This window comes from Eptatretus burgeri, chromosome 2 (genome assembly GCF_056783735.1).
Source record: "Eptatretus burgeri isolate ZD-2024b chromosome 2, Ebu_testis_v1, whole genome shotgun sequence".
Lineage (NCBI taxonomy): Eukaryota > Metazoa > Chordata > Myxini > Myxiniformes > Myxinidae > Eptatretus > Eptatretus burgeri.
In genome coordinates, this window is record NC_140962.1 from 154,592,007 (window position 1) to 154,615,477 (window position 23,471).

A 23,471-nucleotide genomic window follows, 5' to 3' on the forward strand; every position below is an offset into this window, starting at 1 on the left:
CCAAACATCCTCATTGGAAGCTCACAGCCCAAAGGAAGCCGGCCACTCCGACCTGGTTCCCCCAGAGATCGAGTAAAGATTATATGATAAATAGTTTCAGTATCTGTATTATGCGAGTTGAGAGCAACTTGTGATTGTTGTATATTGATCGAAATTCAACAGCTGAGCGGGATTTGAACTCAGGAACCTAGGATCCAAACCCCATCCGCAAACCATTAAGCCAACACCAAGCATTGTATAATGCCATGTGTTTAAGGCCTGCTTGAGATAATGCCAACCCCCTCCCCACTTCAAGCCTTCAAACCCCCTACTCATCACCGTCGCCTGTCCAACTCACAAGCCCGCGAGATATGCGGAAAAGGTATGTGACAATCAATGATCTTAATGGTTAGGGTGGTGGGCTTACGATCTGAGGATCCTGAATTCAAATCCCACTCGACTGTTGAATTGATACCAGGTGGGGTTGACTCTGCCTGCCATCCTTCCGAGGTTGGCAAAATGAGTGCCAGCTTGCTGGTATCCTGTGTCGCAGTGGTGACCCATCCAGAATTGTGCTCAATAACCTAGGAGACTGCTTTAGCAGCACCAACGCTCTGCACAGAGTATGGTCCCAATGGATGGATGGATGGATGGAATAAATGATCCAAAATCAGTTATCTTCTTCCTGATGCATATACATACATCGTGAAGAGTAAATAATGACTTCGGACAAATTTGTCATGATGTGGGTTGCATCTCTGCTTGGGAGAATGCCACATAGTTATTTGGGCGGTGTATAAGTTAACAGACCCATGTCTCGATTGCTGAGGCTGATCGTCACAAGACACCTGTTTCCTCAAAAGTCTTTTAATTGCCGCTTTTTTCTATGCATAGTCGAGGCTCGTAGAAGAGCTAGTTCATTGAATGGATCAGGGTGTAAGACAAAACAGGACGCAAAACGCACGCATGTGTGGGGTGTATAAGATGGACACAGAGGATGAATGGGGTAGACAATATGCATACGGAAGGAAACTCTAAGGAGGGAAAACTGAAAAATTGGAAAGAGGTATTTTTGTGGGGTTAATGATGGTAGAAATGATCATAGTTTTGGATTGGGGACAATCTGAGATGGTGGTGAACAGCTCTCTTGAAGACGTGGAAGGAAGAATGAGATTGAAGAGCATGTGGAAATTTATTCCACAGGCAGGAAAAAAAGAGGAACATTTCTTCCTGAACAGGGAAAGCTCAAGAGGAGTTGAAGGAGGAATTGCTGAAAACCTTCAGGATAATAGTTGCTCAGGGCGTTGAGTTTCCCTCGTGATGACTTCCCTTTCCCTCCCCTCATGCTGCCTTTCCCTCCCCTCATGTTGCCTTCACTTCCCTTCCCCTCATGCTGCCTTCCCTTCCCCTCATGCTGCCTTCCCTTCCCCTCATGCTGCCATTCTTTCCCCTCATGCTGCCTTCCCTTCCCTTCCCCACATACTGCCTTCCCTTCTCCTCATGCTGCCTTCCCTTCCCCTCATGCTGCCTTCCCTTCCCTTCCCCTCATGCTGCCAATGCTTCCCTTCCCCTCTTCTCATCTGCCTTCCCTTTCCCTCTTCTAATCTGCCTTACCGTCCCCTCTTCTCATCTGCCTTCCCTTCCCCTCTTCTCATCTGCCTTCCCTTCCCCTCCACTCATGCTGCCTTCCCTTCCCCTCCACTTGCACTGCCTTCCCTTAATCTCCCAACCCCCCTCCAGCACCATACAACTCTCCGGAGGTCAAGGAGAGGAAGGGGTGTAAAAGAGTGTCAATTGGACAAATGAACACTCTTAACGCGGTCAGAACTGCTGCTAGGATCAATTCCACAGATTAATTTTTGAAAATTTTGAAATAGTATGACCCGTTTGAACCTGCTGTTTTAACATACCCCATTTTGTTCAATCCTGTGCTAATGCTGGCAGATGGGACTATCTCAACCACCCTTCCGCTTTAATTTAAATTCCCCTTCCAAAAGCAAGTCAACCACCCCCCTACTTCTCCTCAAGTCCCACTTGGAAATGTAAGTCGAGAACTCCCCCCCCCTTTCCCCCTCAAGTTCCCCTTCCAAACGCAAGTCCAGCACACTCCCTTCCCCTCCCCACTTCCCCTTCCCCTCCTCGCTCCCACCTCCCTCCAGAAATGTATAGTGACATGTGGTGAGGCATTGCTTGCTCCCTCTTGCATGCTCTCCCCCCTTCTTAACTCCCCCTCCCTCCCTCCCTTCCCCTCCCCCACCCCCTCCTCTCTCTCCCCCCATGAAAGGAAATACAATAAACCATCCAACATCGTAGGGGTTAGGTTCCTGGATAATGCCGCGATAGTTAAAACTGACATTATGGAAACCAATGAGAAGAGGGGGGTTCTGTTCCTGAATTTTGATAAAATAAACACATTACAATTGAAATAAACACGCAAATATATATATATATATATATATATATATATATATATATATATATATATATATATATATATATATATATATATCATGTAAACATTGAAATGAGAATAACAATAACAAAAAAAATACAGATATGAGGCGTGTTAACATTGAAATAAACATGAAAATACAATACAGGGTCCGTCTAAAAAGTAACGGGACTGACTTCACAGAAATTTTATTCCAAAAAATATATTGAAATCACAGTTTGTCCCCTTCAAAATAGTTTCCCTCCAGTCTCACATACTTGTCCATACTCTTCTTCCATGCTTCAATGCACCCTCGGAAGGCTTCTTCTGGAATTCTCCGGAGTTCCGTCATCACGGCCCTTTTTATGGCCTCCACATCAGGAAATCGGGTCCCCTTGATCACCCCCTTGAGCTTGGGGAATAGGAAAAAAATCACAAGGGTCCAAGTCTGGTGAATACGGGGGTTGCTCCAGAGTTGGCAGGTTCCTCTCTGCCAGAAACTGTTGGATGCTCAGGGCACTGTGAGCAGGGGTGTTGTCATGGTGGAGCACCCAGGCATTGTTCTCCCACAGATCCCTCCTCTTGTCCTGGACTGATCTCATGAGGCGCCGGAGGATCTCCTTGTACACGTATTGATTCACTGTTTGGTCCTGTGGCAGAAACTCGAAGTGGACGATGCCCTTGATGTCAAAAAACGCGATGAGTATCACCTTGACCTTCGACTTCGACATCCTTGCTTTCTTTGGTCTTGGTGATGCCAGACTTTACCACTGACGACTCTGCCGTTTGGTCTCGGGATCGTATTTGAATATCCACAATTCATCGCCAGTAATGACTCTCCCGAGCAGGTCTGGATCGTCCTCGAGGTGCTCGATAATGTCTTGGCAGACAGTGACTCGTTGTTGTTTCTGGTCCTCGGACAACAGCTTGGGGACCATCTTTGCGCACACCTTGCGCATTTCGAGATTTTCGGTGATGATGCTCCAGAAAGTGTCCTTGTTGATGGAAAGTTCCTCAGCAATCATCCGCACCGTGAGTCGACGATCTACGTGCACCATATGCTTCACACGCTCGATGTTGTCCGCCGTTCTGTTCGTTGAAGCTCTTCCAGAGCGTGGATTGTTTTCAACCTCATCCCGTCCCTCTTTGAACCTCTTGTGCCATTCAAATGCATGTGGACGTGACATCGTTTCTTCCCCGTAGATTTGCTGCAGCATTGCGAAGGATTCGGAAGGTGTTTTGCCAAGCTTGGCAAGAAACTTCAGATTGGCTCTCTGCTCACGACTCATAGCGCGACGACTCAGACTAGACAATGTGTAAAGCACGACCTGTAAAAATCACACAATGAACGCAGTCAACCATCACCAATCATATATATTGCTGGAATGTTGCAAAAGACTGTGACGCAACCCGTTCATTGAAGTTGTGTAAGTGGAGCACACAGCAGGCTCAGTCCCTTTACTTTTTAGACGGACCTCAAATATATACAGCATAAATTGAACAAAAACACAAGTTTTACCTTTTAAATATATTCCAAAACAGCAATATGTGTGAGGGTAAACATATTACGTACTCGTTCTGACTGCACTCCGTCATAAATATAAAACACAAGACTTAGCTCAAGATGATGGTGATCCTGTTACTGGGGGAGGGTGGAGATTAGAAAGATGTGTCTGTAGAACTTGTGATGGCTGTTGGATCATCGGGAGCACGATGAAGGCACCTGTTGCATTGCCACACACAAGAAGGGTAAAATAATCCTTAACGACCGTGACCCGGAGCAGATCTTGCCTGCTTCGACAGGAAGGTACGAAATGGCATCCTCTCCTAAAAGAATCCTGTGTTTTTGGCGTTAAAAACCTTCTCCGACATAAATACCTTTGCCTCGATTCGTTCCACGAGCCATTGTTGTACTGGAACCTTCAACCCTGAGTGTCATGAAAAGTTGGTAAATCCATAATGTGTTCTCCCATACCCCGGTCCACTCAAAGGCGTTTTTTTTATTCTGTTTGATCCTCGATCCAAACGTTAAACGCTTTTTTCATCCTTTCAATATGAGAATCACAGGATTCGAACGAGCCTTTTTGTGCTTTGCTGGCAGGAATCCCTTGCACAGATATTTAATACATTCACACACAGTTGATTCACTGATCCAGTAATGGCGGCCCACAGATGCCGCACTTTCACTTTTTGTCGACGTATCTTAACCACTCGATTTCTTCGCACAATTAATTTTGTCCATCGTTTTACTTTTGGGAGCCATTGTTAACTGTCGTGTGTCTACTAGATATTGTAGATTTAGTATTACAGGATCTCCAGATGTCATTTCCTGTTCGATGATGATTCATTACTAAATTTAGCTTCGTTCCCATATGCTGGTCTGATTACTACAATTATGGGTGCACGAGAAACAAGACAAGACTCATAATGGGAAGTAATCGTACTCGCGGACGCAAACAATGACTCGTCTCGGCTCAAGAACCGCGATTGGTCGGAATTAAATTCCATGATAACAAAATCGGGACAATAGGTTGCCCAAGATTGGTAAAAACCCGTGATATCGGAGGGTTTACTGTATTAAGGGAAGTGTCTCAACCGCCACTGACACAATGTCGGTGCTCTTCAGCTTCCATGTTCTCTTGAATTAATTTTTTTAAGACCTTTGTACTTGGTTTCTAATTTGTGTTATTTCGATCAAAGTCGCTGGGTATTGACACCTTGATTAGCAATGCTATCTTTTCCTTTCTGCATCTAAGTGCTATGTCTAAGTACAGATGGCTTACTGACTTCCTCTATTCCCATATACAACAAGTGACTCCAAGTGACTCGATGGCATTCTCTCATCTCCTCTCCCTGTTTTGGCTAGATTGCCGCAAGACAGTTTTCTGGGTCCAGTTCTGTTCCTCATTTTCATCAACGATCTCTCTAGACTGGAAAATCCTTTTTATCTCTTTGCTGATGACTCCACTCTCCGTCGTAAATTCCCTCGTTCTTCAGATAGGCAGGCAGTATCCTCTTCATTCTCTGTGTACCTTGATAGAATCATGACTTGGACAAACACTTGGAATATGTCTTTCAATCCTGGTAAATCTTACACACTCACTCTGTGTCTATCCAAAAAGGCCGACCGTCTGGTGAACCCTCCCTTCTTACTTCCTTAACAATCTTCTTGAAGAGATCCAGTCACTCATTTGTTTAGGCCTCAATATCAGCCCGATCTTTATGAGGCAAACCACACTTCAAAGTTAACCTCCAAAGCTAGCCGCTGAGTCAGTATTCTTATGTTTGTAGGGGGGCAGGGGTGGATATTATTTTAGAACAAATAGAAATGTATAGGTTAGTATGCTCCGTGTTTCAGGTAGTTTCGCCAATTTCGATGTATTAATTAGGGAAGTGTTAGCTGAAGAATTGTTTCTTCTAAAATGTGCATTGTATGAAGGGTGATGCGTTGTAAATAAATAGCCAGGGTTTAAGGTGAAGGAATTGCACGTGAAGCCTTCTGTGAACACCCCAGGTGAGGAAACGTGTGGGACCTTGGGAAAGAGAGGGGAGAGGAGCTTGAAAGGGGGCGTCGTGACAGGAAAGACAGAGGGGGAGGAGTGGTTCGTCACCTGCTCGCCTGTTTTGTCTCTCCTTCCTGTGTGCTTACTTTCTCGTTTGGTTCGTGGCTGCTTTGACACCATCTGCATGGATGTCTCCACAAGAGATAAGGCCTCACCCGATTTTTCATTCCCTTTACCATCGATGCTCAAGTCTGGTGTATGGCACCTGAAATTTCTTTATTTCTCTTGTAAATAATTATTTGTAAATAATCCATCATGCAAAGTCTTTCCTTGGCACATCTTTAAATTCCATGTAACTATAAGGTCTTCATCTGTAACTCTGGAAGGGTATGCTCTGCACTCGCCTCTAAACTATCGAGCCTGGATTTGAATCTCGATTCACGGAACAGTTGTGTGCCCCCAGCAAATGATGGTACCCCTACTTATGTGTTGCATATAAAATATGATTAATAATCCATTTGTGCACATTTTAATTGTCCCGATCTACAGTCCCAGCTCACTCCCTGCTTCTCTGCAGGTTTAATGGGCAAGCGATTGGTGATGATCGTTTGGAGATTCTGATGAAGTCACTGGTGAGAAAACCAAACCGGCTAAAACAACTCGGGTGAGTGCCTGTGTATGGCTAATCGGGATGTTTGAACTTAAACGTTTTCTCTTTTTAATTAATGATGTGATATAATTGTAATAATTATTTTGTGTAAAGGTTTTGTGAAGGTAAATGTATTGTTATGGCCAGGGGTTCGTGGTTCACCATGATGGGACGTATTCGGACTCCTCCCGAACACCCGGTCCGACAGGTCGACGTGACACGGAACAAAAGTTCACGGCCCGGTGGGTTGTGAAGCAACCACAAACGTCAATCAGACGGCCAACTCTCCCAGTGCTTCTTTGTCTAACACCGTTTACCTGGGGGGTAATGTGGCCCAACGAACCGAGGTTTGTGACCGCAACGCACAATCGGATTATTGCTGAGCAGAACAGTGAGTGTAGCGCTGGCTATTTAATGGAACAAAACAGTTGGGATAAAACTTCCCAACTAATTGCTAGTATGGACTATGTTTGACCAATCGGGAAAACGCACCACGAGCAGGTTGGAAGAAAACATAAACGGATTTATCCAAAATTGGGCTTATGGATTTGGTCTCGATTTTCATGTGCATTGAGTGCGTGCATGTGTGCGTGCGTCCGCAACCATGTCTCAGGCATGTATGGACCGATTTTATTCGTACTTAGCACAAAGACAAAACACGATGGTATACATATGCACATTATCTTGTTTCACGATGCGATCAAAGATGGCCGACTGGTGGCCATTTATTTGTAAAAAAAAAAAAGAAGAAAAAAAAACCCAGTTTCGAATACGTCCTTAACCATTTTTAACCTCTGCCATCTTCGAAGATGGATGGAGGTTACTGTTTTCACCCCCTTTCTGTTTGTTTGTTTGTTTGTTTGTGAACAGTATTACGGAAAAACTCCTCGACGGATTTCGACGAAACTTGGTGGAGGGGTTAGGTATGGTCCAAGGATCATGGCATTAAATTTTGGACTTGGTCCACCCCCCCAAAAAAAATTGTTAGAGAATTTTTTTTTTTTTGCATTTCTACATGTTTTAAGTGATTTCCAACCCCCCCCCCCAATTTTTTTTTACCCCCCCCCAAAAAGATTTGTTTTTGCATTTCTACATGTTTTAAGTGATTTCCAACCCCCTAAAAAATTGTTACCCCCCAAAAAAATTGTTAGAGAAATTTTTTTCCATTTCTACATGTTTTAAGTGATTTCCAACCCCCCCAAAAAAATTGTTCCCCCCCAAAAAAATAGAGAAATTTTTTTTTGCATTTCTACATGTTTTAAGTGATTTTCAACCCCCCCTCCCCAAAAAAATTGTTTGAGAAAATTTTTTTTGGCATTTTTACGTTTTAAGTGATTTCCACCCCCCCAAAAAAAAAGAAAAAATTTTTTTTTGCATGTTTTAAGTGATTTCTAACCCCCCCCAAAAAGAATTGTTAGAGAAAAAGAAATTTTGCAACTTTTTTTTCAACAAAATTTCGATTTTTTTTTTTTGCATTTTTACATGTTTTGAGTGATTTCCAAACCCACCCCCCCCAAAAAAAAATGGAGAAAAGAACTATAACTCTCAGCACTGTTGACATCATATTTAATGAATAAGATATAAGGTTCACTTGAGTGACCCAGCAGTATTGGCGGCGGAGGTTTTGCACTCTCCCGAGTGCTCCCCCTCTAGTTCATACATGCATTCACCGATCTTGTTCAAACTTGGCACACAGATAACGAATGGTGGTTTGCATATACACATCGTTTTTTTTCCAAGATCAGATCCAAGAAGGCCGACTGGTGGCCATTTTAGTTGAGAAAAACCCGATGTTGAACGTCCTCAACCATTTTTCAGATATGCGTGGTCTGCTTGTGTTCAAACGTAGCACTAGCACAGTACGCAATGGCAAACACGTGCACCTAACTTTATTTTGCGATCTGATCGAGGATGGTCGACTGGCAGCCATTGTAGTTGTAAAAAACCAACCATTTCTCGGACATACATTTACCGATGTTGTTCAAACTTGGTACCGGATAATGAATGATGGCTTACATGTATATGCACGTCATTTTTGTTCGAGATCAGATCCACGATGGTCGACTGGTGGCCATTTTGTTACTTAAATGTTTCCCCAACCATTTCTCAGACAGGCATGGTCTGATTTTCTTCAAACTTGGAACAAGCACAGCACACGACGGCATACACCTGCCCCTCACTTTATTTTGTGATCTGATCAAAGATGGCCGACTGGTGGACTGGCAGCCATTTTAGTTGTACATAAATATGGATGAGCCCTTTAATGAGGTACAGAAAAATGACTAAAACAAAGGTGGCTACGACATTTTGTGTCTCTTTTAACCTGTTTATATTGGGGAAAACATGTGGGAGTTTATTTGGCACGTATATACAGTAAATGTTATTCACAAGGAATGGCAAAGCACATATGCAGGGTGCTTGTTAGGGTGTGTCACGTATACAATGGGAGGAAATTCGTATGCCATGTATGTATAGCAAATATAACAGACACAATGCAGGACTTGTTCCCTTGATAGTTATGAGCCCCTTCTACAATCTTACTTAATTATCGAGACATGAGATTTGGCGCCAATTACAATTTCAACCGGGGAAGAGAGAGAGAGAGAAAGAGAGAGAAAGAGAGAGAAAGAGAGAGAAAGAGAGAGAAAGAGAGAGAAAGAGAGAGAAAGAGAGAGAAAGAGAGAGAAAGAGAGAGAGAAAGAGAGAGAGAAAGAGAGAGAGAAAGAGAGAGAGAAAGAGAAAGAGAGAGAGAAAGAGAGAGAGAAAGAGAGAGAGAAAGAGAGAGAGAAAGAGAAAGAGAGAAAGAGAGAGAGAGAGAAAGAGAGAGAGAGAGAAAGAGAGAGAGAGAAAGAGAGAGAGAAAGAGAGAGAGAGAGAGAGAGAGAGAGAGAGAGAGAGAGAGAGAGAGAGAGAGAGAGAGAGAGAGAGAGAGAGAGAGAGAGAGAGAGAGAGAGAGAGAGAGAGAGAGAGAGAGAGAGAGAGAGAGAGAGAGAGAGACTGACTGACTGACTGACTGACTGACTGACTGGATAAGATATAGAGCAGAGCGTGGGAATGGCTCCTTCCCACCTTAATCAAAGGTGTGCAAGCTCGTACCACGTGCAGACTCATGTAAGCTTCCCATTGGTGGCTCTCACGGTTCGAACAGGTAAATGCGAGTGCAGGCTTGGCCAAAGGACTTGTGGTAAGGAGAGCTTGATAAATCCAACACCCAGTAGATTGAGATGCTCGGTGGGTCAAACACTCCGTAGATCATGATGATCGGAAGATCAAGATGCTCAGTGGGTCGAACGCTCGGTAGATCAAGATGCCTGGTAGATTGAGATGCTCAGAAAAGCTGCTTCAATGTCCCTTGTTCAAGGTCTTCCATGAACGTTCTCCCACCAAGGAGGTCAAATACTATCTGCTGTTGCACAAAGGTCGAGCTTAATCTGTCGTTTACGTGGTAAAGTTGCAATGCCCTGCACGAAGGTGATGCTGTCTGTTCTATGCAATCACTTGATCCACTCGGTTTCACGTCTTTCCGCAATGGAGGTCAAGCTAATCTGTCTCTTGTCCCTTGGAGCACACGATCGCACTCTTTCTACCATCTCTTGCCTCCTGGTCAACCTCATCTGTTGCTTCCAGCCAGTTGAAGAGGATGATGTTTTTTTACGTTGAATGATGACGTCATTGAATGCACATGGCCTGTGCATGATGTCAACTGCAACAGCTGCAGTTCAATGATGTGCAGCTCTAAATGTGTTGTGTGGCAAGTAAACAAAAGAACCAGGAGGGAAATGCAGGACTAACTAGAGGGGGAGCACTCGGGAGAGTGCAAAACCTCCGCCGCCAATACTGCTGGGTCACTCAAGTGAACCTTATATCTTGTTCATTAAATATGATGTCAACAGTGCTGACAGTAATAGTTCTTTTCTCCAACATTTTTTTTTGTTGGGGGGGGGGGGGGTGTGGAAATCATTAAAACATGTAGAAATGCAAAAAAAATGAAATCGAAATTTTGTTGAAAAAAAAGTTGCAAAAATTTTTTTTCTTTAACAATTATTTTTTTTGGGGGGGGGGTTGGAAATCACTTAAAACATGTAGAAATGCAAAAAAAAACATTTTTTTCTCTAACAATTTTTGGGGGAGGGGGTTGGAAATCACTTAAAACATGTAGAAATGCAAGAAAAAAATTTTTTCTCGAACAATTTTTTTTGGGGGGGGGTTGGAAATCACTCAAAACATGTAGAAAACATTGTTATCAAAATGTTTTGATAACAATATGTTTTGGGGGGTTGGAAATCACTTAAAATGTAGAAATGCAAAAAAAAATTTCTATATTTTTTTTGGGTGGGGGTAACCATTTTTTTGGGGGGGGGGGGTTGGAAATGACTTAAAACATGTAAAAATGCAAAAAAAAAAATTCGAAATTTTGTTAAAAAAAAAGTTGCAAAAATTTTTTTTCTCTAACAATTTTTTTTTGGGGGGAGGGGGGGTTGGAAATCACTTAAAACATGTAGAAATGCAGAAAAATAAAATTATTTCTTTTTTGGGGGGCAGGGGTAACAATTTTTTTTGGGGGGGGGGGATTGGAAATCACTTAAAACATGTAAAAATGCAAAAAAAAAATCTCAAGCAATTTTTTTGGGGGGGTGGTTGGAAATCACTTAAAACATGTAGAAATGCAAAAAAAAAAAATTCTCAAAATTTTTTTTTGGGGGGTAACAATTTTTTTGGGGGGTTGGAAATCACTTAAAACATGGAGAAATGCAAATAAAATTTCTCTATTTTTAGGGGGGGTAACAATTTTTTTTGGGGGGGGGGTTGGAAATCACTTAAAACATGCAGAAATGCAAAAAAAAAAAAAAAAATTCTCTAACAATTTTCTTTTGGGGGGGGGGGACCAAGTCCAAAATTGAATGGCATGATCCTTGGACCATACCTAACCCCCCCCACCAAGTTTCGTTGAAATCCGTCGAGGAGTTTTTCCGTAATACTGTTCACAAACAAACAAACAAACAAACAGAAAGGGGTGAAAACAGTAACCTCCGTCCATCTTCGAAGATGGCGGAGGTTAACTGGAAGGGCACTCGGTGGAGTGCATACCTCCGCCACGTAATGCCTGATACACGAGAACATATCGGGCCCAATACATTTTTGAACAAGAAGAGCAATCAGAGATTGCAGCCCCTCGCCAGGACTTGTTTTCTGTGGTGTGTTGTGTGGTGGTTGTGTACTGGTGTGTTACCTAATTAATAAAAGACATAATTTGAACTGCCACTTTGTAAATGCTGGCAGTGATGACCGGTTCAACCATTTCAGAGAAGATTTTTGAAGGTTTAAAAAAAAAAAGTAAAATAAAAATATGGCTGCCGAATCACGTGACCGATGATGGGATAAAATGGTACACAAAATGTTTTGATGACGAGACGACCCTCAACAATTTTCATACTGATCGGATGTGGCGTTATACATATGTGATTATGACGTCATAACGAAGGCACCTATGACGTCATTTTTTTTTTTTTAATCACATGTATTCCCCATGAGGAGTACGACCAATGTGCCAAATTTCAATTTTTCCCCCTCAGTGCGGTTTCAGAGATACAGAGGTCCAAAGTTTTTCCGTATTTCCAATATGGCTGCTACACCACATGACCTATGACGTCATTGTTATCATTAAAACATTCTCCATGAGGAGTCGCACCAATAGTGAACATTTGGTTTCACTCCAACAAGCGGTTGCGGAGAAAAACACAAAAGTTCTGTGCGGACAAACAAACAAACAAATGAAATTGTTCGTTGAGCAAGGAATTGCTGGAATAACTTTGTCATATCTCCATGATATCTGAAAAACAAAAACCTGGAAATCAATTGGTTCTTACAAGTCGATAGTGCTACTGTTTAATGAGTTATAGCACTTAGTTTGGTCATGATCATAACTTGGAAGTCAATTGGACTTGAAATGGCGTTTTTATCGCAATTTGGAAGTTTTGACCCGACATTGGACCCCCGACCGCTAATAAGGGTGTTGGTGTGACACCCCAATGAGACATATGGTTGGATGCAGTATTGGAAGATGCACATTTTGGATTTGGTTTGAAATTGATACGACTATTTTAGCGGACGTTATTACGAAAATAAGAATTTCGGTTTTTCTGGTGACCTTGACCTTGACCTTTGACCTAGATTCACCAAAATGACAAGTGTCTAAGTTGGACCATGGCTGACTTCTGTAACCAGTTTGGTCATGATCACTGAAACAGTGTGGCTGCTACAGGGTAAACAAACACAAACAAACAGACAGACAAACACAGAATGACACACACAACCGACCAACATAATTGCCGAAATCCGAAGGATTCCGTCAATTAACAAACGGAGCCAAATGCAATCCCCTCTCCTTCGGCGAGGGTAAGTATCGTGTGGCCCGATCTGTCAATGGTGAAAAAGCACTTTAACAAGCTCAAATGAGCTAAGATCCTCATCCTCTTAATGATGACATCATAAAAACGAATATGACGTTATTGTGATGTATCAGATTTGCGATAAATTATCTGTGCTAATGCCCGGCTTGATTCCCGCAAACAAAATTCAAACAGCTTGCCTAGTTTCGGAGATAATGGTATAAGCAATTTCCATTAGCGGCGATATTATGACGTCAACTCTTTTTTCTCGGAAGAATTTCCAAAATCGGAGATGGTTACTGCCTGCGCGTGGTCTTTCTGCACATACATGGCAAGTTTCACGAAGATCCGATGAAAACTCTGGGTTGTGAAACAAAAAATATCAAAAAATAGGAATGACGTCATGAAAAATTGATATGACGTCATTAGTCCAGGAGCAATACCCAGGTCCAACATGATGACGTAGCCCATACAGTACTTATTTGTCTTGTCTTTTTTTTCAGATTGAAAAATACCTTAGCAACCTACCCAGGCCTGTTGTAGTCATGAATTGTGGTATAAGTAATTTGCAAAATGGGTTAAAACATACCAAGTGGAGGTGACAATTGTATGCATTTTCGCTAAAGCCAATTTTAGGAGTTTTAATGTTTTTATACATGTGTTAGCTGATATATGTGTATCCATGGTGGTTAATACATCATAAAACTAGAGGGGGAGCACTCGGGAGAGTGCAAAACCTCCGCCGCCAATACTGCTGGATCACTCAAGTGAACCTTATATCTTATTCATTAAATATGATGTCAATAGTGCTGACAGAGTTATAGTTCTTTTTGGGTGGGGGGGGGGGTTGGAAATCACTTAAAACATGTAAAAATGCAAAAAAAAAATAATCGAAATTTTGTTGAAAAAAAGTTGCAAAAATTTTTTTTCTTGAACAATTTTTTTTTTGGGGGGGGGGGGTTGAAAATCACTTAAACATGTAGAAATGCAAATTTTTTTTCTTTTTTGGGGGGTGGGGGTAACAATTTTTTTGGGGGGGGTGTGGAAATCACAAAAACATGTAAAAATGCAAAAAAAAAAATTTTTCTCAAAAAAATTTTTGGGGGTGCGGGGGGGGTTTGGAAATCACTTAAAATATGTAGAAATGCAAAACAAAATTTTTCTCTAACAAATTTTTTTGGGGGGAGTAACAATTTTTTTGGGGGGGGTTGGAAATCACTTAAAATGTAGAAATGCAAAAAAAAATTCTATATTTTTTTGGGTGGGGGTAACCATTTTTGGGTGGGGGAGGGGGGTTGGAAATCACTTAAAACATGTAAAAATGAAAAAAAAAAAATCGAAATTTTGTTGAAAAAAGAGTTGCAAAATTTTTTTCTCTAACAAATTCTTTTTGGGGGGGTGGTTGGAAATCACTTAAAACATGTAGAAATGCAAAAAAAAAAAATTTGGGGGGGTAACAATTTTTTTTTGGGGGGGGGGGGTTGGAAATCACTTAAAACATGTAAAAATGCAAAACAATAAAAAAAATTTCTCAAACTATTTTTTTTGGGGGGGGTTGGAAATCACTTAAAATGTAGAAATGCAAAAAGAATTCTATATTTTTTGGGGTGGGGGTAACCATTTTTTTGGGTGGGGGGGGGGTTGGAAATCACTTAAAACATGTAAAAATGCAAAAAAAAATTCGAAATTTTGTTGAAAAAAAAGTTGCAAAATTTTTTTCTCTAACTATTTTTTTGGGGGGGGTGGTTGGAAATCACTTAAAACATGTAGAAATGCAAAAAAAAATTTTCTCTAACAATTTTTTTTTGGGGGGTGTGTAACAATTTTTTTTAGGGGGTTGGAAATCACTTAAAACATAGAAATGCAAAAAAAAAATCTCTATTTTTTTTGGGTGGGGGTAACAATTTTTTTTTTGGGGGGGGGGGAGGTTGGAAATCACTGAAAACATGTAGAAATGCTAAAAAAATAATCTATTTTTTGGGGGGGGTTGGGGGGTAAAAAAAAAATTTGTGGGGGGGGGTTTGGAAATCACTTAAAACATGTAGAAATGCAAAAAAAAAAAAGTTTTTTTTCTCTAACAATTTTTTTGTTTTGGGGGGGGGGGTTTACAATTTTGGACAATTTTTAAGTCCAAAATTTAATGGCATGATCCTTGGACCATACCTACCCCCCCCCACCAAGTTTCGTTGAAATCCGTCAAGGAGTTTTTCCGTAATAATGTTCACAAACAAACAAACAAACAAACAAGCAGTCATAGACTGGTACTTACGAAATCGTCAACTTGACCTCTGACCTTGTCTAATGAAAGTATGAATCAGTCAGAAGCCCAAGGGGAGCTTGAATTCTGAATTCATTGTGGTCTACGATTTTACACTGTGGTTTGCAGATAATGAGTCCCAGACAAAAACTAGATTTCTTATAAAAATTCCATTTTTTTGATTTTATTTTTTAAAAAGTGATTCAGTACCAGCAGGATATGCCAGATAATAGGTGTATTACTTTTCAGAAGAATCTGATAAAATACTTATTATTTATTATATATATATATCAGTTATTCATCGCTGTTCTAGAATTTCGACAACCGAGTTTTAAGCGTCCTTAGCGATCGCAAAAACCGAAGACAAAATTAAAATCAAAGTTAAAACGAACTCGTAACGTCGAGCGAAGCAAAAAATCTCCATTTCTCCACGCAAAACCTTAACGTCACTCAACGACGCGTCTGCTTGAGCGCACTGCATCACGTGACGACCCATGACACGTCGAGTGAAATATTTTTTATACAACCTTAAAAAGTCTCCAAAACATCCGATTTTTACCAGAATTTCGACAACCGAGTTTTAAGCGTCCTAAGCGATCGCAAAAACCGAAGACAAAATGAAAATCGAAGTTAAAACGAACTCGTAACGTTGAGCGAAGAAAAAATACTCCATTTCTCCACATGAATTTACGGAATTCTGTTTGACCTCACTGTGACCTTGACCTTTGACCGATTTTGACCAAAATCTAATCAGCACGAGCCATCACCCTCCTGAATCACGTGGTGTAATTTGACATTGGTCGCTTCTTCCGTTCTCGAGTTATCTGTACCAAACCATCAAATATCGAATATTTGACCTCACCGTGACCTTGACCTTTGACCGATTTTGACCAAAATCTAATCAGCACTCGCCATCACCCTCCTGAATCACGTGGTGTAATTTGACATTGGTAGCTTCTTCCGTTCTCGAGTTATCGTGCCTACAAACAAACAAACAAACAAACAAACAAACAAACAGAAACAGAAGGCATCAATATACTTACGAAATCTTTAGATTTCGTAAGTAACAAACAGAAAGGGTTGAAAACAGTAACCTCCGTCCATCTTCGAAGATGGCGGAGGTTAATAATTACCTCCATTGTGTTCAAATGGGGTTTTTGCACGAACTAAAACAACGATTCTTTTTTTTTTTAGATACAATATCAAGGTTCATATGAGAGTTAACACACATAACGTATAACAAGGGGAGCAGGATACAAGAGGGATGGGAGAGGGAAGCACAAAACAGTGGGGAACAGAGACATGAGGAGATCTGTGGAAGGGAGAGGGATGGGGTGGGGTATACTGGGTATACAAGATGGACATTACATGGACTCTCAGGAAGGAAAGCAGGGAATTTGAAGTAGGTGGGTTTGGGGTGGATTAACGGGGTTCGAAAAGATCATGGTTTTGGATGGGGGAAGATCGGTGGTGGTGAACAGCTGTTTTGAAGACCTGGAAGGAAGAGTGGGATTGAAGTGTGGGAGTTTGTTCCAAAGGCGGGAAAAAAAAAGAGGAATGAAAGAGTGAAGGCGAGGAGTGATTATTGATTTTGGTAGTTTTACCAGAAGGAGTTGCTGGCGGACCTTGAATGCCCTGTGGAAATATGGGGGAGGGGACAGATAGCAGACAGAGCAGGTCTTTATGGCAAAGACTGGTCACTCTGTGCATGTGACAACAATATCCTAAGCGCTCCACAAGTCTGGTCTGTACGGTAGGGTGGCAAGAAGGAAGACATTACTCAAAAAAAAGGCCACCTTTAGTCCCATTTGGGGTATGCACAAAACCCTCTGGAGATTCTGAAGCCGTTTGTACCCAATATCCAAGGAGACTGCTGAAGCAGCACCAATGCTCTGCACAGAGTATGGTCCCAATGGATGGATGGATGGATTCGCTTAACTGTTGAAGTGGCTGCCTTAAGATCTCAGGGTCTTGAGTTTGAACCCCTGTCGTTCTGTTAAATATCAACAGATGGGTTCACACAGCATGTCATCCTTCAGGGGTGAGCAAAATGAGTACTGGCTTATGGAGTCAGGGGGCATTGCATCAGCAGCACAGCTGTGCTCCCAGCAATGATGAAGCCATCAGCCACAGGCTGCATTTGAAATAATAATAATAATACTTTATTTTATGTTCTTAATAACTCTTATTCATGAAAATGAAAAGTACAAAAACAATGCACAAACATCTAAATTGAGGGTGCAGGTTGAACAAATTTAAAAGCTGACATTCCTAACCATATTTTCCCCATTACCCCCAAACTTTGTGGATTTGTGCTTCATTCTCTGTATACAGTATTTCATCACTGCATGTGTTATAATGTTCGATGACCTCTCTAGTTAGTGTAGTTATTAATATTTACTGGCATAGAACCCACCATGCGGGCGATCGTGTTCCAAGCATGCAACACGTTCTTCTGACGCATACCTTTATTTGGGCTGTGTATAGGCAACTGACAGCTCTGTGTAGGAAAAAAAAAAACAACAACCCATGAAGTTATGTGCATGAAGCAAAAAGATACCAACTGCTTATAATTCAAAACACCCCAATGCACTGGAAAACGTGGGGACAGGAATACTGCACTGTAAACGGTGTTTCTTTTTCACCCTCACCAGATATAAACATGTCGAAGAGAGAATAGATTGGTAATTGAAGATAAAACTGGACGTACGTGACATTAAACACCAAAATAAAGGCTCAATCGGCGGTACTCGGTTTTCTCTCCAGATCTGCAAGACAAACTGTTCACCACCATCTCGTAGCATCCCCCATCCCCCATCCAAGACCGTGATCTTTTCTACCCCCGTTAACCATTCCCCCAAGCCCACCTCTTTCCAAATGTCCTGTTTTTCTATTGTGATAGTTTGCTTCTGTATCTATCATGTCCAAACGGTGCATCCGACCCTATCCCTCATTCCTCCCGACATCCCTTATTCGTCCGTCTCCCTATATTTTGTCCCTCAACTCTGCTATTGATGTTTCCGCTTCTCTTTCTATCGTTCCTATTGTGCCGTTGCGTCCTAATCTGTTCTTTGTTTTAGCTCTTATTCAAGGGAGTTTGTATTATTTTCGGTCATGTGACCTTCAACCTGTTCATTGTGAGGTTATTTTATTATCTCTTAACCTGCAACGAATAAAAGAACCTTCTGCTAATACTCGTTTATCGACAACTCTCCACTGATGCTTCTTTGTTTCACTCCTTGGACTTTTTATCTCTTTACAGGTTAATAAGATGCAACCTGAACACCAAGTCTGGGCCTGTCCTGAGGGACCTCAAGAACATCATTAACTTGGAGGAACTTGTGTGAGTCCTGAACTGTTATTGAGGTTTTTGTTCCTCTCTTTCACCGGACACGGATTTGTGAATTTTCATCACAAAGTTAATAAATAAACTCCATTTTAATTCAATTAGTCAGAGATTACATGTAAAGAAATCTACCACTCCCTGTGTTCATATAAAAATAGGACCATGCATCCTGAAGCTCACCGTGGGATCAGGCGCAAGAGTCACTGAAACTGCCCGCAGACCCCCAAAGACCCCGATCATTATTATTATTATTATTATTTTTTTTAATGCCATGAACAAACTTTGGTACATCATTGGTGATGAAGGTTACGGTCAAGTTTCATCACCATCCCCCACCCCTCCTCACGTAAACCCCCTTAATGAGCACAGATTGTGATGCAGCCAATAAACCTTCCTTCGGCATCAGATATGAAGCTTGTGGCCAAGTTTCATCAAAAGTGTGTGTTTAGTTCAAGCGATAATGACTGAAGTGTTTACAGACTCACTGGCTTGCTGACTCACTAACTCGCTGACTCGCTGACTCACTCACCTACGGTCACTGCTTGATTGCATAAGCTCACCTGACTGAAGTCCAAGTGAGCTAATAATACAGTGTGGCACTTTCGAAACAATGTAATCCGCCCCCAGATTGCACAGAAACCCCATCTGATGAAGTAAATCAGAGCGACCTGGACATATTCCATGCTTCCCAGATAAGGATTGTAGAATGAAACACCTGAAAAAACTTTTAAAGAAGCCAAAAATACTTGTAAGCGCACCTGTGAGAAAGAGGTGTGAAAAGGATGTGCCCGCACAACAAAACAGTTGGACAACTTGATCAACTTTTCCAATGAGTTGATGTGTTCGAGTCTTGTGTCGGAGTGGCGACCGGTCCAGGATTGTGCCCAATAGCCAAGGAGACTGCTTAGGCAGCACCAACGTTCTGCACAGAGTCTGGTCTTGATGGATGGATGGATGGATGGGCCACAAGAGAAATGATATTGCATTTTTGCATCTATTGGTGAAAGGAGAAGCATGTGTTTGTCTGTATGTGTACGTGTGATTTATCCACGGCCGCTACAAGCTAATTGTTTGACCAAGAAATGACAGGAGCCTGACTTTTATCATGCACGGATATTTCTCCGAATTCCTACATTTCCCGGAATCTGATTTGCGTTCAGGATTTAATAATAATTATGGTTTACCATTGCGAAATTGCCACTCTATCGTCTACATGCTGAAAATTATGTTCAAAAGAAAATTTGAATTACAGATATCATACTAGTCATGGGTTTTTGTTGTTAAATAGAATGATAATCTCAAGGTTTTTCTCTTTCCCTCCTTTACCATCAGTTTGAGTGAGAATCCCATTGGTGATCAGGGATTGGAGGGGTTGATGGAAGGTCTGAAATCCCACACAAAGTTACAAAATCTCTGGTGAGTGGGAAGGGGATTTGTTTTGGGAAATCAAAAGTTATTGATGTCATAATCCCTGATTGTGTACATGAAGTTTTCATTGTACAGCTTTGTTTGAACTTTGTGCTTTGTTTGTGCTGGGGGTGGGAAATGGGGGGGGGTACTGACAGCCCGGTGTGGGGGATCATTGCGGGTGAATTAAGAGGGCATGAAGAATGATAAACCACTTTTATATGAAGGATAAACGGCTTCACACAAATCCTTCTGACCATTAATTGTGTTTCAATTTTGTGTAGTGAAAGTTAGTTGATTGAAAGGCTGTAAGGGAGGTTTTTAGGGAAAATCTTCATTGACAAATATGGAAACTGCGACTTACGAAAACCTTTGAATCAAAATGGTTGTCTCACATCCTCAATGATTAGCTCACCTGGAACATAGTTCTGGGGATTTTATGGGATAGCGCATCGCCCGTCATTTTTAATGAAACTTTACCACAATGTTCATCACCGTGTATGTAGCAAAGTTTGTTCATCGCATTAAAAAAAGAAACATTAGGCCCGAATGGGGTCTACGGGGGTTGCCTCCCAAAATAGGTATTTTCTCTCTTCACAGAAACTACACATGCCATTCTGATGAAACTTGACCACAACCTTCATCACCCATGACGTACCAATGTTTGTTCATGGCATTAAAATTAAAATCTGGGTCTGAGGGGGTCTACGGGAGCGGTGGTGGTGGAGGAGTTTAACCCACAGGGTGGTGGGGGTGGTGGGGAGATTGTTAATGGCATTAAAAAAATTGGGGTCCAAGGGGGTGTACAGGGGGGTTGTCCCCCAAAATATGTATTTGCTTTCTTTTCTGAAACTACACACACAATTTCGATGAAACTTGATCACAACCTTCATCACCCGTGATGTACCAAAGTTTGTTCACAGCATGAGAAAAAGTGGAGTCGAAGGGGTATTACAGGTGGGGGTGTGCCGCCCCCCCCCCAAATAGGTATTTTCTCTCTTCAAAGAAACTACACACACAATTTTGATGAAACTTGACCACGACCTTCATCACCCATGATGTACCAAAGATTGTTCATGGCATTAAAAAAGACACATCCACAGGTATTTACTTTCTTCTCCGATACATATTTTGTGGGTTTTCCATGTCTACCAGTAGTTCCATGGTTATCTTATCCAGCCGCTACCAGGTGAGCACCATTGAGTGTTTTGTCTTGGTGTCTACAGTATCCCGTTTTTTGAAGAACTATCCCAAAAGAAAAAAAATATATTTGGGCTCTTTCCAAATATCCAGTTTTTATGCCTCCGTTGACAAAGTCTATGGAGGCATTATGCTTTCGGGTTGTCCGTACGTACACGTACGTACGTCCGTCCGTGCTAATTTTCTCTGTTTTCTCTGCAACAGCTTATCCGATTGACACGAAATTTTCACCACAGGTGCGACGACTTATGTAGAATGTTTTAATGATAATTATGATGTTTTGGTCACGTGGTATGGCAGCCATGTTGGAAAAAAAAGAAAAAAATTGGACCTCTATAGCTCAGAAACCTCTCCATGGAAAAATTTGAAACTTGGCACATGTGAAGTGCTACCCATGGGAAACAAGGTCGAGTTTTGTTGATGTCATAGGTGGTTTCGTTATGACGTCATAATTGCATACATCGAACGCTTTATCTGATCAGTTTAAAAAATTTTGAGCGTCATCTATGGCTAAATTGTATGGGGGGGAAAAACTGATGTCATCAGTCATGCGGTTCGGCAGACATTTTTCTTTTTTTTAACCATGGAAACGTTCAAAAATCTCTGAAATGGCTGAACAGATCGAGGCAAAACTTTACAGGTATGATTGCCTATCCATGAGTAACAAAACTTTCTCACCTATAACATCATCGGTCACATGGTTTGGCAGCTATGATTTTTTTGAAGAATAAACCTTTAAAAACCTTCTTCTCCAGAACGGCGTGACTGATCGAGGGGAAGCTACACCCACATGCTCCCCAAGCCTTGGGGATACCAGGGTATTCACGAATAATTAATAGGTCGCATAGTCTGGCAGCTAGAATTACTTACTATTTTGAATCTGGGTTCAGGGATTGAAATCAAACTGGGTACAAGTATGTATAATGATGTAATAATGTGGGTGGAGGCAAATGTGGAAGAGTGCCCTTTGAGTTCCTTCCTGAGAGTTTGCTTCTGTATCCATCTTGTTCACTCGCTTCATCCCCCCCCCTTACCCCACTTTCCTCCCCACTTTCCTGATTTGTTCAAGTCTCCCTCTATTTTATCCTTCAACCCGGCTGTTCGTGCTTTACGGTCTTTCTCTTGCTCCTTTTGTTCTGTTGTGTCCTGATCCGTTTAGTGTTGTCACTTTTCCACGAGCCTTGACCTTGTATACAAACAAAATATCTTCTCCAGTTGCTTTATGTGGCTGTTGTCTTCTCCTGTTAGTGGGTGTAGTTCAGTGTTTTAGGCCACCACAATTTTTTTTTCATTTCTTCGCAATATGAACAGGATTTTGAACAGCATCGGGCAATGCCGGGTACCCCTGGTATGCACAGAGTACGTTGGGGCTGGGCCAGGATTTGAACCCGGGAATACCCGAGCCGAGGAAATCGTCCATGACTTACCCTTGGCCCGCGATCAACATCACAGTTGATGATAAAATTGGATGAATGCCTCTGTAAACAACAAAATAAAGATTCAATCAGTTGAACTATAAACCTGCTTGGAATGTACTCATTTGGTAAAACTTTCAACATTTACAAATCTCCACTATTTCAGATCACCCCTTCCCACATCCAAAGCCATGATATTTTCTACTCCCGTGCGTAGAAAAAAAATCAAAGCTTTTTCAAGTATATTTGTTGGGCTCATATGTTATTTTATGTTTGTATGTCAATCGCCAATAGGTCACAATTTTAAACCGATCTTCACGAAACTTCATGAAATGGCAGAGTTGGTCATAAGCAAGAAGCCGATTAACTTTGAGGTCAAAAAGGTCAACAACTTCGTCAAATTTCTAAAATCATTACTTTTCATCCGATTGACTTGATATTCCAACAGGATTTGCATATCAGGTCACTGAATTCAACCACATACTATTTTTGAGGTCAACATTGGTCAAAAGTTCAACATAGGCCAAAGGTCAACAACTTAGGTGCAATTTCTAAAATCCTCATTTTTCATCTGATTGACTTGAAATTTGAACAGGATTTGGAAGTCAGGTCACTAAATTCAACCACCAATTGTTTTTGAGGTCAACATCGGCCAAAGGTCAATAACTTCGATTAAATTTCTAAATTCCTCAATGTTCATCCAATTGACTTGAAATTTGAAGAGGATTTGCACGTCAGGGTTCGATGGAGATAGGGAGCAAAAGATGGGCCTTTTACCCAGACATGGAAAACGAACTTGTTTCAGAGTTTAACCAGATACGTGCTCGAGGACTGGAAATGTATTGAGTATTTGTTTCCCGAGGTATGGACGATTCAAATTGCAATGATGTAAAAAC

General features: G+C 41.5%; 1 protein-coding gene across 7 annotated transcripts in view; it reads left to right on the top strand.

Annotated features, from left to right (window-relative positions):
• The window catches only part of LOC147033631 (NACHT, LRR and PYD domains-containing protein 3-like), a 99,683-nt gene that overhangs the window by 47,248 nt on the left and 28,964 nt on the right, over positions 1-23,471 (top strand). For all 7 annotated transcript variants that reach the window (XR_015055565.1, XR_015055564.1, XM_085871682.1 and 4 more), the window contains 3 exons: positions 6,491-6,577; positions 18,470-18,550; positions 19,886-19,969. Coding sequence is in view for 5 of the 7 variants with exons in the window: in XM_085871682.1 (XP_085727808.1) it covers positions 6,491-6,577; positions 18,470-18,550; positions 19,886-19,969 (252 nt within the window). In the remaining 2 variants the exon portion in view is untranslated. The remainder of the gene's footprint in view (positions 1-6,490; positions 6,578-18,469; positions 18,551-19,885; positions 19,970-23,471) is intronic.